This window comes from Macrobrachium nipponense, chromosome 35 (genome assembly GCF_015104395.2).
Source record: "Macrobrachium nipponense isolate FS-2020 chromosome 35, ASM1510439v2, whole genome shotgun sequence".
NCBI lineage: Eukaryota > Metazoa > Arthropoda > Malacostraca > Decapoda > Palaemonidae > Macrobrachium > Macrobrachium nipponense.
The window spans coordinates 3,404,377-3,420,453 of NC_061096.1; the positions used below are offsets into that span (position 1 = coordinate 3,404,377).

The 16,077-nt window shown below is 33.9% G+C and overlaps 1 protein-coding gene across 1 annotated transcript in view; it reads right to left on the reverse strand.

The window, feature by feature from the left end:
• LOC135208173 (acidic fibroblast growth factor intracellular-binding protein-like) overlaps positions 1 to 16,077 on the reverse strand; it is a gene marked incomplete at its 5' end in the record, with an annotated part of 445,705 nt that overhangs the window by 331,588 nt on the left and 98,040 nt on the right. Inside the window, 1 exon segment of the mRNA XM_064240310.1 lies at positions 10,246 to 10,500. Coding sequence (XP_064096380.1) covers positions 10,246 to 10,500 — 255 coding nt within the window.

Genomic DNA, 16,077 nt, shown 5'->3' on the forward strand with positions numbered 1-16,077 from the left:
CCTGCCCAGCACTCTTAAACCCCTGTTACTAATGATATGTGGCCTCCCAGAACTTGTAGAAGCACGAGGTACTTCCTGGTCTCCATTGTCGTGGTACTTTTTCAAAATGTGCTGCACAGTTCGCTGGTTTACACCAATTTTCTTACTAATTTCGCCAGTTTTATAACCTTCACTGTGTAACTGCACAACTCGTACACGATTTTCAAATGAGGTATACCCTGTAGACAGAGTAAACTAGCGTACACACACACTTTCACAAGAAAAATCTGGAAGCGTGATCCAAAAAATCAGGCAGGTCACGATCGATGTCTACTGTTCATATATATCTTAAGAACACTGACCGATAATTTTTGGATTACTTTTTTCCCCGCTGTGAGTGAGACAAATGACTCAGTTGTGTTGCCAATTAGTCAGTTTCTCCCAGCCAATTTTTTCCCCATAGATATGGGGGTCGCCTTATTCGCGCAAAAAACTGTCGCGTTTTAAAACGCGATAATTATTTTGACGCGCAGTGTATGTATATCATATATATATATATATTATATATATATATATATATATATAGTATATATATATATATATATATATATATATTGTAGGAAGCCCACTAAAATTTGGAAAAAATTGAAAGTTTTTTATTTAAGCTTTCGGAGAGTACATTCTCTCCCTCTTTCAGAAAGAGAAATAAAAGTTACATAAACTGAAAACAACGGTCAAGGTAAAAGAAATAACATACAAGCATATGGTTTGCCCTACGGTGGTTTGCCAATCTTATTTAACAACTTAGCTACACTAACCACATGCTTTGTTATAATTGCCATTACAGAAAAGGTCCAGTTTAAAATTACTCTTATATTATTCATAGCGTCAACATTTTGGATTAAAAATAGATTCTAAAAGTTTTCTTTTTTCAGTGATATTAACAACTTTTAATGTTTTTCATTTTGTCTAGGTTAACCATATGATTTTTACTTTGTCTATGTTGAAACAGGGCATTGTTTTCATCACCTTTCCTTAATGAGTCACGATGTTGTCTTTTTCTTCTGTCAAAATCAATCGTTTCACCTACTATATATGTTTTATTACACTCTTGACAGGGAATTTCGTAAATGCATCCTTGTGTTTTGTCTACATTTTTAACATTATTTGTTAGGTACTTTTTAACAGTGTTTGTATTCTTATACTGGGGACAATGTTGCAAAATTTCAAATATTCGTTAATTAAAAGTCCAGGGTTTGCTTTGGTTTTTGGTAAGACTAAAACACTATTATTATTACCTAGGAAGCTCCTTTTCTCCCTGCTACATAATATATTCTACGTGCCTTAAAATGCGCCCTTTGAATAAAATTTGTATTGTAACCAAGTGCAGTGAAAACATTTTTGATATGATTGATTTCAGTATCTAAAAATTCAACATCACAAAGTTTATATGCTCTCAAGAATATATTAGAAATAACACCTATTTTGACATCGTCTGAATGGAAAGAAAAAGCATGGATATATGACTCTGCATGGGTCGGTTTTCTATATACTGCATATTTAATCCTATTATCTTCTGAACGACATAATAAAGTGTCTAAGAAAGGTAACCTGTTATTATTCTCATTTTCTACTTTAAATTTGATACACTGGTGTAAGTTATTCAGTTGAGTTAGTAAACCTTCAACATTAATAAAAATCTGGAATCAAAGCAAAAATATCGTCAACATATTGAAACCAACAATTGGAAAGTTAAAAATGGTGGGTAAAACTTCAGTTTCAAAACATTCCATAAACAAAAAATTTTGCTAAAACGGGTGATATAACGGCGAACCCATGGCCAAGCCGAAAATCTGTGAGTAAAATTTACTATTACATCCAAGAAGACACTGTTCAATACAAATATTTATCAGATCAATAAATACACTTTTTGGTACAGGTAGATCAATATTAAGACTATCAATTTTGCGTTCAAAAAACTGAATGCATTAATCTACAGGTACTTTGGTGAAAAGGGACTCCACGTCAAAACTAACCATCCTCTTTCCTTCTAACGACAAGTGTCGAGTCTTTTCAATAAAATCTGTAGTGTCCTTTAAGTTTGATATAGTACCCAAACACTTTGATAAATGCTTAGCTAACCAACTAGCCAGATTGTAGGTCACTGAATCAATTGTTGAGGTAATTGGCCGCATAGGGACTTCCGGTTTGTGAATCTTAGGCAGACCATACATCGAAGGAAGTGTCGGTAGGTAAGACTGAAATTTCTTAAACAGGTCCGGAAAGTCTTTCCCTAGAAGAGATTTGAGTTTTTTGTTAAAATCCTGCTGCCATCTTTTCAATGGGTCGGAGATTAGAGCCTTGTAGGTGTTCCCATCACTTAAAAGTAGATTCATTTTGCTTTCATATTGTACACGATCGAGTATGACAATGTTTCCTCCTTTGTTGGCTTTTGTTATTATTATTTCCTTATTTTTCTTGAGGTCTTCTAAGGCATTCATTAACCTCTTTGGGAGTCCTTTGTTAAAACTTATACTTTCCATGATTGTTCCTAGAACAAATCCCTTTATTGTTGACGTATCTGTATGAATGTTTACATTCTTCTTCTCGAACTTAGCGAAATTGGTCAGTAGCTCAAGTAAACATTTGTGTGAAATTGGTCAGTAGCTCAAGTAAACATTTGTGTGTAGGGGGCATGGCGAAAGACAATCCATAACCAAGCACGCACTTCTGATCACTGGATAACTGGAACGACGACAAATTTTGCACTTTTTCTTATGAACTATATTTAAACAAAGAGCTATTCATGAAAATTAAATCTGCTTTAATCTTTAAATCGTTTTTCACCTTTTCATTTTCTCGTCTACATACGTTATGTGCATAGTCTAAAAGTACTTGAAACTGAATTGGTGTTGCATTCACATATTTATTAAATTCCTCTCTCAGTTTACGGCTATTGTACCTGAGTCGTCGAAAAGCCTCTTCCTTCTCCTGCTGTACCGATGATATTCTTAATTAGCATATCTTTAATGGTGTTTAATAGTCCCGTAACAAATAACAACATCATTTACAAAATTCCTTGTAAGGATTGCCCATCGTTTTATGTTGGTCAGTCTAGTAAAAATTTATGTGTTCGGAATAAGCAGCATATGTATTCAGTTAGAACAGCCCAGACTTCAAATGCACTGTTTATCCATCTGAGTGAAAAATCTCATTGTATTAATTGGGGTGATACCTCGGTAATTGCTAGATCTAATGATTATGTTTCAAGAAATTTACTGGAATCAGCAATTATACAAATCACTAATAAAAACAGCCTAAATCTTAGTCTGGGAATGTACCATTCGGACCCATATATTTGTAAGATGTTTATGAAGGACCTCAAAATAAATGAAAAACTTATAAATTAGTCCCACATATATATTTTATTATTTATTTCTCTCTCTCATACTCTCTCTCCCTCTCTCTCTCTCTTCCCTCTCTCTCTCTCTCTCTCTCTCTCTCTTGTTCATATATATATCTATATTTTCTTTCGTCCTTTCATTAATAATAATCTTTGTTGGGAAAATTTTGTGTAAAAATTCATGATATTAAATTGTATATGCTCCCGGGTTTTTTTTCAAAATGTACTGTTTTCTAGAAGAATCACTTATTTACCGCAGGTATCCTTCAAGGTGTGGCTAGCCTCTGGCGACTCCTCCTTTTTGTAGAGTGAAAATCGCCCTTATGGCTAATCTGGTAGTGTCAGTTTGTATATTAAGCCTTCTTTTGACTTGTTGTTCTTTGTAAAATCAGTTTGCCTCAGTAAAGGGTCCGAATAGGACTGAAAGTACTCGGCTATCTCGCTTTTTCATTTTTTCCTTCGTGGCAAAAAACCTTTACAGTGGTACCTCGAGATACGAGCAGCCTAACACGAGTTTTTTGAGATAAGAGCCGCAGCTTGGGCCATATTTTCGTTCAAGATACGAGCCCAAATCTGAGATACGAGCCGTGTTTCCAGAGCGTCCCGCTAGTTGGCACGCAGGGTCGAGCATCATCCGAGAGCATCTCTCGCTCACTCGCATGTGTTACCCGCTTGAATCAAAGTGTATCTTGTGCGTTGTACTCTTTTTTTTTTTTTTGCTTGATTTTTGCGTGATTACCGAACTTTTTTGTGTGTTATCATGGGGCCGAAGAAAGTGAGTGCTAAGGACAATGGTGACAGGAAGAAGAGGATGATGTCGATAGAACTAAAGCAAGAAATAATAGAAAAACATGAGCGTGGCGCACGAGTGATTGAACTCGCAAAGATCTATGACCGTAGTACATCGAACAATTTGTACGATATTGAAGCAGAAGGATGCCATCAAGAGTGCTACACCAGCAAAAGGAACCACAATTCTTTCCCAATTAAGGACAAATATCCACGAGGAAATGGAGAAGCTTCTGCTCGTGTGGGTGAAAGAGAAGGAGTTGGCAGGAGATACAGTGACGGAGACGGTAATATGCGAGAAGGCACGGAGTATTTATGCCGACTTAGTAAAGAAAGAAGCATCAACTTCTAAAGAGGCATCAGAAGAAGCGTTTAAGGCAAGCCATGGCTGGTTGATAATTTTAAGAAGAGAACTGGCATCCCATTCAGTGGTGAGGCATGGCGAAGCTGCGAGTGCAGACGTGAAAGCAGCCCATACGTACATCCAAAAGTTTCGCTGCGCTTGTTGCGAGGGAAGGCTACATCCCGCAACAGGTGTTTCAACTGCGATGAAACTGGGCCTATTTTGGAAGAAAATGCCACGGAGGACTTACATCACAGCAGAGGAAAGATGATGCAGGCCATAAACCCATGAAGGACCGTCTGACCCTTGCATTATGCGCAAATGCTAGCAGTGATTGTAAAGTGAAGCCACCTCTGCTAGTTTATCATTCGAAAAATCCTTGAGGCCTTCAAGACGCACAAGATACTGAAAGAAAAATTGCACGTTATGTGGCGCGCCAATGCTAGGGCATGGGTTACGCGGCAGTTTTTTACTGACTGGGTAAATCTCGTCTTTGGCCCTGCAGTGAAGACGTATCTGCACGAAAATAAAAACTCACGATGAAAGCATTGCTCATCCTTGATAATGCTCCAGCCCACACCATGGTCTTGAAGATGATATTCTGGAGGAGTTCCAGTTTATCAAAGTTTCTCTACCTCCCACCCAATACGACTTCAATCCTACAGCCGATGGATCAGCAGGTCATTTCCAACTTCAAAAAGCTGTACACGAAGCACTTGTTCCGCCGCTGCTTTGAAGTGACGGAAAACACAAATCTAACCCTTCGAGAGTTTTGGAAAGATCACAACAACATTGTGATCTGTCTACATATCATTGAACGTTGAACTCTGTCAATGGAAAAAGTTATGGCCTGATGCTGTTGCAGAAAGAGATTTCGAAGGGTTTGAGCCCGAGACCGAGCAAGAAGAGTTTGGAGGAGATTGTATCTCTCGGAAAGTCGATGGGTCTGGAGGTAGATGAGGGTGACGTCAACGAACTCGTCGAAGAACATGAGGAGGAACTCTCAACTGAGGAGTTGAAGGAGCTGCAGATGATGCAACACACGAAGGTTCTGGAAGAGATTAACACGAGTGAGGAGGAGGAAGAGCCGAAGGAAGTTGATTTCTACAGGTGAAATTAAAGACATGCATGGGCAATGGGGAAAGCCTGTCAAATTTTCATTGAAAAGAAACACCCAGAAAGAGTGGCAACTGGTCGTGCTTCAGCGCTTTTTAATGACACTTGTTTGGCACATTTTCGAAGCATTTTGAAAGGCAGGCAAAAGCAAAAAGTTCTTTGGATACATTTTTATTGAAAAAGAGCTGCGAGTGAAAAAGTACGGAAAGTGCAGCCAAGAAGGCAAAAAAACAAGTGATAATTAAATTTACGTAAATGTTAAGCTTAGTTTAAGTTTAAAGTTAAGTGCATTGTTTTAAGTTTTTTCTTTCATTTGAAATAAGGAAAGTGTAGTTTTAGTTTTAAAGTTACGAAAATAGTTTTAAGTTCTAAAAAAGTGCCGTTTACGTACGTGTCTAGAGTGCCTACATCCCTTCCCCCCTCCCTCCTCCTCGCCGTTCACCTTCGTTAGCTGCACTCGTCTGTCTCCAAAGAATAAGATATTATGCTAAATAACTCTTTTATTTCTTTGTTTCATATTTTTTTGTTATGTATTTGTTAATTATACATGTTTATTTTGTTATTTAAAAGATATCTTTATTCATAATTTACAATGGTTTTGGGGATTTTTCATAGGTCTGGAACGGATTAAATTGAATTCAGTTATTTTAAATGGGATAAATTCGTTTGAGATACGAGCCGATTGACTTACGAGCTTGGTTCTGGAACGAATTAAACTCGTATCTCGAGGTACCACTGTATATTTATATATAATATATATATAATATATATATTATATATATATATATATATATATAATTATATATATATATATTATATAATTATAATAATAATAACATTATTTTATATATTATATATTATATAATATATATATATATATATATATTTAATATATATATTAACTATATATAATATATATATATATTATATATATATAATATATATTAATATAAAGTATATTAATAATATATATGATATATATAAATATAATATATATATAATATATATATAATATTATATATATATATATATATATATTAATATATTATAAATTATATATATAATAATATATTATATATAATAATATAGTGAGGGGGGTAATATATAACTATTTATATATTCATATATATATATATTTATATATATATATTATTATAATATATATGTATTAATATAATATAATATAATATATATATTAATATAATATATATATATATTTATACATATGATATACACATATATATTATATATAATATATATCTATATATATATATATCATATTACACTAATACCAGATATCCTATACATTATATATATATAATTATTATATATCATATATTTAGATATATATATACATACCTATATATATAATCAATACTATCATACTACATCTATAATATATATCATATATAATATAATAGATATATTACTACTATTATCTATCCTATATTATCGCATAATATACTATATATTAGATATATATTATTATACTATCTATATCTATACATATACATATAGCATATATATACTTCATCTAATATATATCTAGCTTATATATATCTATATAGCATATACGATTATATATATCGATCCATTCTATTATATAATAATAGTATATAGAATATATATCATATATATATATCTATATTCGTATATAATATTTATATACCACTAATACTATATATCTATCCCATACTATCTATATATCTATATATACTATATATTATATATTATAATTTATATATCGATATATACATACATATGATCCCTATCTATTAGTAGATATATACTCTATCTTCATTACTATATATATATGTCTATCCATGACACATATATATTATATATATACTCCATATTCCTACATATTCATAGATATATATCATATACATAATCTACCTCTTATAGCATATCCATACTATATATATATATATAATATATATACTATATTATTTATATAACATCCGTATATATAACATATCTATACCATATATATCCCATATATACATATATATACATATATATACCATACTATATACATATATATTATTATATGAGTACCTATACATATCATAGCATAATATACATATTATATACATATGATAGACATATATAAACGAAAAGGGCTCAACTTACAAAAAATTCGATTATGAAAAGCTAATACAAAAAATTTTACGGCTCTACATACAAAAAACAAATAGTTCAAGTTACGAAAGGTGTTGCTGTAAAGTCCCGAGATTCGCCCGGACCACTGAGAACAATTTTAAAACTAGCGCGTCGCCAACTGAGTAGACTCGCCACCATCCTCCCACTCTCCCATTGGTTCCTGATGCTAGTCACCCCATAAGATCCTGCTATCCTATTGGTCAGCATCTACACCTTGTGCTCTATGTATTCTATTGGTAAAAGGATGCTGTAAATTGAAAAACTTATTCATGCAATACATTTAATAAAAAAAAAAAAATTAGGTAAAGATAGAATAAATAATAGAAATGAATGGTTATTATACTGTCTGGTAGTTTCAGTAGTTGAAGAGAGATAATGAAAATTTGATTACTGTACGTACTGTGTGCTACTAGGTGAAAATGGTTGCTTAGCAATCGTTCGGTACTCGTAAGTACTGAACGTAAACAGAAGGTTGGAAGCTTTTTTGTTTTTGTTTTGTTTGATTGTTTATTATAGTTAATGGTTACTTAATAATTATTTGAAATGAATACATGCAATACATTTAATAAAAAATTGTGAATTAGATATCATAAAATATAAAATAAATCAGACTGCTATCATCGAAGCCAACAAATATTTTCTAGAATTCTTCTTCTGTTTTAATATTATATGTTTCATTATAGCTGTCAGTAACTTGGTATCTCCATTAGGTACAGATAGAATAAAGAATAGAAATGAATGGTTATTATACTGTTTGGTAGTTTCATTAGTTGAAGAGAGATAATGAAAATTTATGGCTTACTGTGTGCTAGTAAAAGTGGTTGCTTGGCGATCGTTTGGTACTCGTAAGTGGTGAATGTAAACAAAAGGTTGGAAGCTTTTTTGTTTGTTTGTTTGTGTATTATAGTTCATGATTAATTAATAATTATTTGAAATGAGTACATACTGATTATTTATGCATTTTATTGGCATATTCTAAGCTTTTAGCTTCTTAGGTTTAGCTGTCAGAATCAAAGACTAGGCTACAATAGCAACTGCTAACATAGGCTAGGCTTATTGCTAAGGGACATATGCTAAAGTCCTAATATACGCAGTAAAAATGGGGTTGAACATTACACACAGTTGAATATTACTCAAGTATGTACAGTATTTTGCCTTTTTGGAGTCATATTTCTTCCGTCGGATCGGTGTCGTAACCCTAGAACATGTGTTTTAGGCCTGGAAATATAATTTACTGGGGTGTTTTTGGAGGGCTTGAAACGGATTAGGCATTTTGCATGTAAAATGTGGTTGAAGATATGAAAAGCTCATTTTATGAAGGCCGCCTCAGAACGGAGAGAGAGAGAGAGAGAGAGAGAGAGAGAGAGAGAGAGAGAGAGAGAGAGAGAGAGAGAGAGAGAGAGAGAGATATTTCTGCCATCTCTATCTCAAAATAAGGTAAAATGAACAGTCATTCATAATTCAATACAGTTCTTGTCACCACCTCCAAAATACTCAACACCACTTCTTTTGGAGGGATGTAACTCAAGAATCACTGCTCTTCCCACCATTTGAACTGCGCCAGTCTGTACTCACAGGTAATCAAATCCAAGACACTCCTAGACGAGAGATCAACCATCACCATATTGAATTGCCCACTTAATAGGTTGGTGGTAGAAAAAATTATTTTTCCAACAAAAAATTATTACTTAAAAGTAAAGTCACTGTCCTCCTAATCTTGGTTTCTTGCAACTGGATTACTCTAAACAAGAGAAAATTAGCTACTGGGCCCTGGGATTCTAATGCCAATGCACTAAATGAAGAGATGCGTATGCAAATTTAATTTTTTTCTTTTTTTTTTGCCGCCAAAGAAGACTGTGACCCATAAAATGGTCTTATACATATACTGTGAGTAATGAGTTTGAATAAAAATTAATTTCATTTTTCAAAAGTTGGTTATTTATTTCTATTATATATGTTCCTAAGATAGGACACTCCAACAAAACCATAACCATACCTACAATAAGAAGGGCGAGAGAGTAATGATGCAGCCCCACTCAAGGCACAGATTTCTCCCACTTGGAATCACAAATAAGAATCCTGTCTTCTCATATAAATCTTGGAGGTCAGGACTTTCAGATACTGATGATTCTGCTACAGTCAGGCAATAGTTTACATCTTCATAGACACTATTGCCTTACATCTTCATAGACACTTTCTAAGAAATATTTTATGAAGTATTGTACAACCAATAAAGCACTTAACACAATCAACCAATAAATTAAGAATTTGTAATGCTTACCAACTGGTTCTAAAGGTGGTCTCTGATGATTACTATATTTCACATTATTTGGTCTCCTAATAAAAATAAATTAAATACTGGCATTCTGGTGTGTTTGAAAACTCACATCAGTATGCTTCAAATACAAACACACCATCAAATCTTGGGTTTCAATAAGAGTGAGATACTTACTTCCTGTGCTCTTTTTCACGGTCTAACAAGAGTTTGAAATCTCTTAATTCAATCAGAAAATCTCTATCCAAGTCTGAGTCATCAACACCTTCGGGGCCATGGCTGATTCCAGATGCCAAAAGGGAAGATGCACTTGTCCAGGTTGTCATCATCAGCAAGGCACACACAGAGAAATCTTCGAACGTGAGGTAATTAAGCTTTCTTTTACTTGTCTCAAATCGGTTGTTGATTATAAACACAATAGCAGCATACTTCCTGAAAAAATATAAATAGAATTTTGAGTTATCTGGATTAAAACAGCAAGCATTATATTCATTTCAGCTTAGTTGACATTTCGAAGTTGATTGCATAGATACAAGAAACAGGAAAATCTACATAACAGAAGCACTATAACCTCAACAAACCTCAACTTTTTGGATGTGTCAGGGTTTGAAAAAACCTTCACATAATAATTCAGTAAATGAGCTAGACACAGAGGATCCTGACACCCTTATAATCAAGTCTCATTGGATTCCCAGATAATTAACCCATCAGGCCCCACTCTGTACCTTTCTTGTACTCACCTGAATGGTTAGTGTATGTCTGTCTGCCTGCCTTACAAAGAGGCTGCTGCACTTCACATGGAAATGCAATCTTTTATGTCTACAAAAAAAGATTGCATAGCACTTGGCAAGACCTTACATAGCAAAAGGGTGGTTTTTTCTACTGGTACTGTACATGAAAGTTTTGTAATCAAATATTTCCAAGTTATTATTGAATGAATAATGAATATCATGCTCATTCATTCGAATATATATATATATATATATATATATATATATATATATATTATATATATATATAATATATATACTATACATATACACATACATACATATATATATATATATATATATATATATATATATATATATATATATATATATATATATATATATATATATATATATATATGATATATATATATAAATATATATATATATATATATATATATATATATATATATATATATATATATATATATATATACATACATACATACATACATACATACATACATACATACATACATACATACATACATACATACATACTACATACATACATACATACATACATACATACATACATACATCACATATATATATATATATATATATATATATATATATATATATATCCAGGCAGTTTCCTGGGTTACGACGGGTTTGGATTACGACGTTCCGAGGTTAAGGCGCTTTTCAATTATATTCATCAGAAATTATTTCCAGGGGTTACGACGCATCGTTCCAGGGTTACGACGCCTACAAAGCTGATCTGGCACAAGAAATATGACACCAAAAATGCAAAATAATCAATATTTGAAGGTTTTTTTTGATGCAAAATGCAATAAGAATGCAGTTTACATAGTTTTTAATGTACCCAAAGCATTTGAAAAGTAAAGGTTTTCTTAGGATTTTTTATGAGGTCAGGCTTCCGGCTTCTTATGACGATTTTTGGGGTTACAACACGTCTCAAGAACGGAAACCAACCCTTGTCATAATCCCGGGGAACTGACCTTGTATATATGTATATAATGTATATATATAATTACATATAATTGAAAAAACGTTGAAGCTCGGAAATTCGTAAGCCGAACCCGTCGTAAGCGGTGATGTGATAAGTTATTCATAACAAGGCTAACGTGGGTCCAAACACGCTGGAATCGGTCTAGCATGGTTGAGGGGGTTTAATATCGATTCTAATTATGAAAACGCCGAGATCGACGGTGACTTGTAATGGTCAGAATCGATATGAAACTTATTATTAGGCCTCTCGCTGGCCGACTCGGTAGCGTCACTGTCCGTTCCTGATTTTGTTTCCCGTCCACTGGACGGTGTTCGATCCATGGGGGGACGAAATTATTATCAACTAAAATTCCCCTTCGGTACATATATGAAAATATATCAATTCCGAGGTAGAGCGAATTAGATATTAAAGGACATTTGTAGCTCGAATGATTTATATGAATCACGGTGATGTGATAAGTATATTTCATACTATATATACATACATAACATACATATACATACATATATATATATATATATATATATATATATATATATATATATATATATATTATATATATATATATATATATAATATGTATATATATATATAAGATATATATATATCTATATAATATATATATATATATATATATATAATATATATATATATATATATATAATATATATATATATATATATATATCTATATATCTATATATACATATATATATCTATATATATATACATATATATATATATATATATATATATATATATTTAAGATATCTATATATATTTATATATATATATATATATATATATATATATACTATATATATAATATATATATATATATATATCATATATATATATATATTTATATATATATATATAATATATATTTATATATTATATATATATTTATATATATAATATATATGTCTATATATATATATATATAATATATATTTATATTCTATATTTTATATAGACTATATATATATATATATATATATATATGCCTCAAGTTATGAAATTTTACGTAATCCATTCCGAAGCGGCCTTCGTAAACCTGATTTTTTTCGTATCTAGAACTACGTTTTACATGTAAATTGCCTAGTCCGTTCCAAGCCCTACAAAAACACCACAGTAAATTTTATAATAAAGCTAAATTGACCAATAAACATGAAAAATCAATAATTGGACCATTCAATACCTAAACCTAACTTTGACTGACCTGTAAAATAAGGGAATTTTATTGACGTAAGGAAAAATCTATTTCTGGGCGATTGGCTCGTGTCGCCAGCGAAAATATCCTTTAATCTATTTATTTTCTAGGGTAAATGTACTAACACATACAGAGAATAAATAAATAATGAAACAAAAAGGTCAGTACAACTGACTCGCTCACCCTCCAAGAGGGTGTCGGTATGAACACTATGGCGAGTGAGACCACTACCACGAGCCAAATGCCAATAGAATTCTCCCACTACAAAATCCCCCAAGAGGAGAGCCGACCCACAGAGTGGGCAGCAACTACTACTACTCCATCCCATGCTGCCGACTGCTGCGCCTCTGGTGGCCATCCTGAAGTTAGCAGACAATCTTGGGCGATGGGATGGGTAGGGCGGATTTCGCTGGCGACACGAGCCAAATCGCCCAGAAATAGATTTTTTTCCCTTTACGTCAAAATCCCTTTTCTGGGCTCAGCTCGTGTCGCTGCGCTAAATCGTACCAGAGAAATAGCACAAGATTGTAAACAGAAATCAACAAAACAAAAAGGAGGTCTCAAATAAAAAGGTAAAATAAAAATAAAAGAATATTTAATTGCTAATAAGGATACATATACCACAATGATACAAACAAAATAGAAATATCGCTTAAATTAAACTTAATTTTAAGGTAATTTACATATATACAAGGGGTGGTAATATGGCATATATGTAAACAAAATGGTATCTGTGTAAAGATATGTATCAGAAATCAGAGCAATTAACATAATAAGTTGAACAAAACAAACTCAACAATAATAACATATAAAGGAATGTATATAACTTAATATACAAAAACCCGTAACCATTACAAATAAGATGTATCCCCTAGCATAAAAATAAGGGGATGACATCCAAGAGATCAATATCCACAATCAATTGTGAGTGCCCCTAGCAAAAAAAATAAGGGACACCCACCACATCATCATAAAAAGCAGCTAAGACACAAGGTAACCGTAGATGAACAAGGCAGGAATAGACGAAACTGTTGGGTGAGGCAGGTAGAAAGGAGGACTGGATCTTTACTAAAGATTAGGTAGAGTCGGGGGAAAACTATGTTACCCGCTGCTACTGCTGAAAATTTCAGAGCTTCCAAGGACTTTAAGTAATGACGTTGAACACTGTCGGCGATTTCCATCCAGTATACTTTTTCAACTCATCGAAGTTCATAATGTTGGAAATAGTTAATTGAGGTGGCTACTGCCCCTGACATCATGTGCTTTTGGAAAAGAGTCAGGATTGGCTTGTTTAATGAAGTACAGGATTTGTTGCCTGATCCTTTAATAGATAAGTACACCATTCTTTTTTCTCTCTCAAATAAAAGAGGACCCCGATGAGATGAGGAGGTCCTAGACAGAAAGGTCTCGTAAGGTTGAAACTGGGCAAAGAGATACATCTTGTGGAAGGGGTAGTACCTTCCATGGTTTCCCACCTCATCAAAGGATCTTCATTCTTAGCTATAAAACTACGTTCCGGAGAAAGTAGCACTTCCCCTGTGGGAAGGAACTGAATATGATCCGGATCTCTGGATAAAGCCGACAGTTCTGAAATTCTAGCTCCTGAGGCCAAGCTTAATAAAATAGAGTTTTTCTTAAGAGCATTATAAACGAGCATGTGTCATTATCAGTTTCTGAGCCAGCTTCTTTAGAACATCGTTTAAGAACCATGATACTGACGTAGGCCTTACAGAAGGTCTAAGTCTAGCACACGCCTTGGAATAGACGAGAAGTAGGATCTCGTCAAGTCTATGTTGAAACCAAATTGAAAAATCTTTTGTTTTTCAAGGCTGACTTGTTTTTCGTAATCGTGCTAGCTGCTAAGCCTTTTTCAAATAAGGAATCTGAAAAAAAGGATATGCTGAATTGATTGTCATGATTCCTAATATCTGATTCTCTCAGGAAGGTTGCTAACTTTTTGACAGCAGCATCATACTGTCTCAAAGTTGAATCTCTTTTATACGGATTCCAAGAAGAGAATATTTTGAGGGTCAATATTCGCATCCCTTTTCGCTGCAAACTTCATGAAATCCATAAAGTTAGGGTTTTGAGAATCCCTGAGGAAGAGAACACAGTCTTCGTTTGTACTGACTGGGAGAAGCCTGGGACTGGGAATCCGAAGAGGGCGAAGACCCAGTTCCAGAATTAGAGGGTACCAATTGCTCTTCGGCCAGTCTGGGGCTACTAGAGCCACTTGACCCTTGAATGTCCTGAGTTTGTTCAATACCTTCATGAGAAGATTCACTGGAGGAAAGACCTAAATCTTCTCCCAGTTGTTCCCAGTCTAGAGCCAGGGCGTCCGTGGCATAGGCCAGAGGGTCCAGGTTGGGGGCCACATAACATGGGAGTTTGTGGTTCGCTTGAGATGCGAAGAGATCCACTGTAGGCCTGGAACTCTCTGAAGAATCCATTGGAACGAACTGTTGTCCAGTGACCATTTCCGACTCTAGAGGTACTGATCGGGATAGAGCATCTGCTATGACGTTGCTCACTCCAGCTATATGGGTGGAGGAGAGATGCCAACTGAACTTGTCCGCCAGGGAGAAGATGGCTACCATGACTGATTTAGATGACGTGATTTGGACCGCCTCTTGTTATACAAGTGTACTAACCACTGCGCTGTCCAAGACTAGCTTTATATGGGAGTACTTTGGCGACGTAACCTTTTCAGAGTCAAGACACTGCCATTGCTTCCAGTACGTTTATATGGAACTGACGGAACTGAGGTGACCACGTTCCTTGAACTTTCTTGAAACTGGGAATATCCTCCCCAACCGCTTAATGAAGCGTCTGTGTGGATGGTAATCCCTGTGGAGGAAACTGAAGGGGCACTGATACCGACAAGTTTCTTGACTTTCGCCACGGCCGAGTCGATTCCGTAGAATCAGAGGGACTGAGGATAATTTGTCCCTGGACCTGACATTTGCTCGTGAGCGCCAGATTCTGGTTAGGTCTTTCAGTTTGGCTTTCATCAGGATGTTTGTCACTGATGCAACTGGAGTGAACCCAGG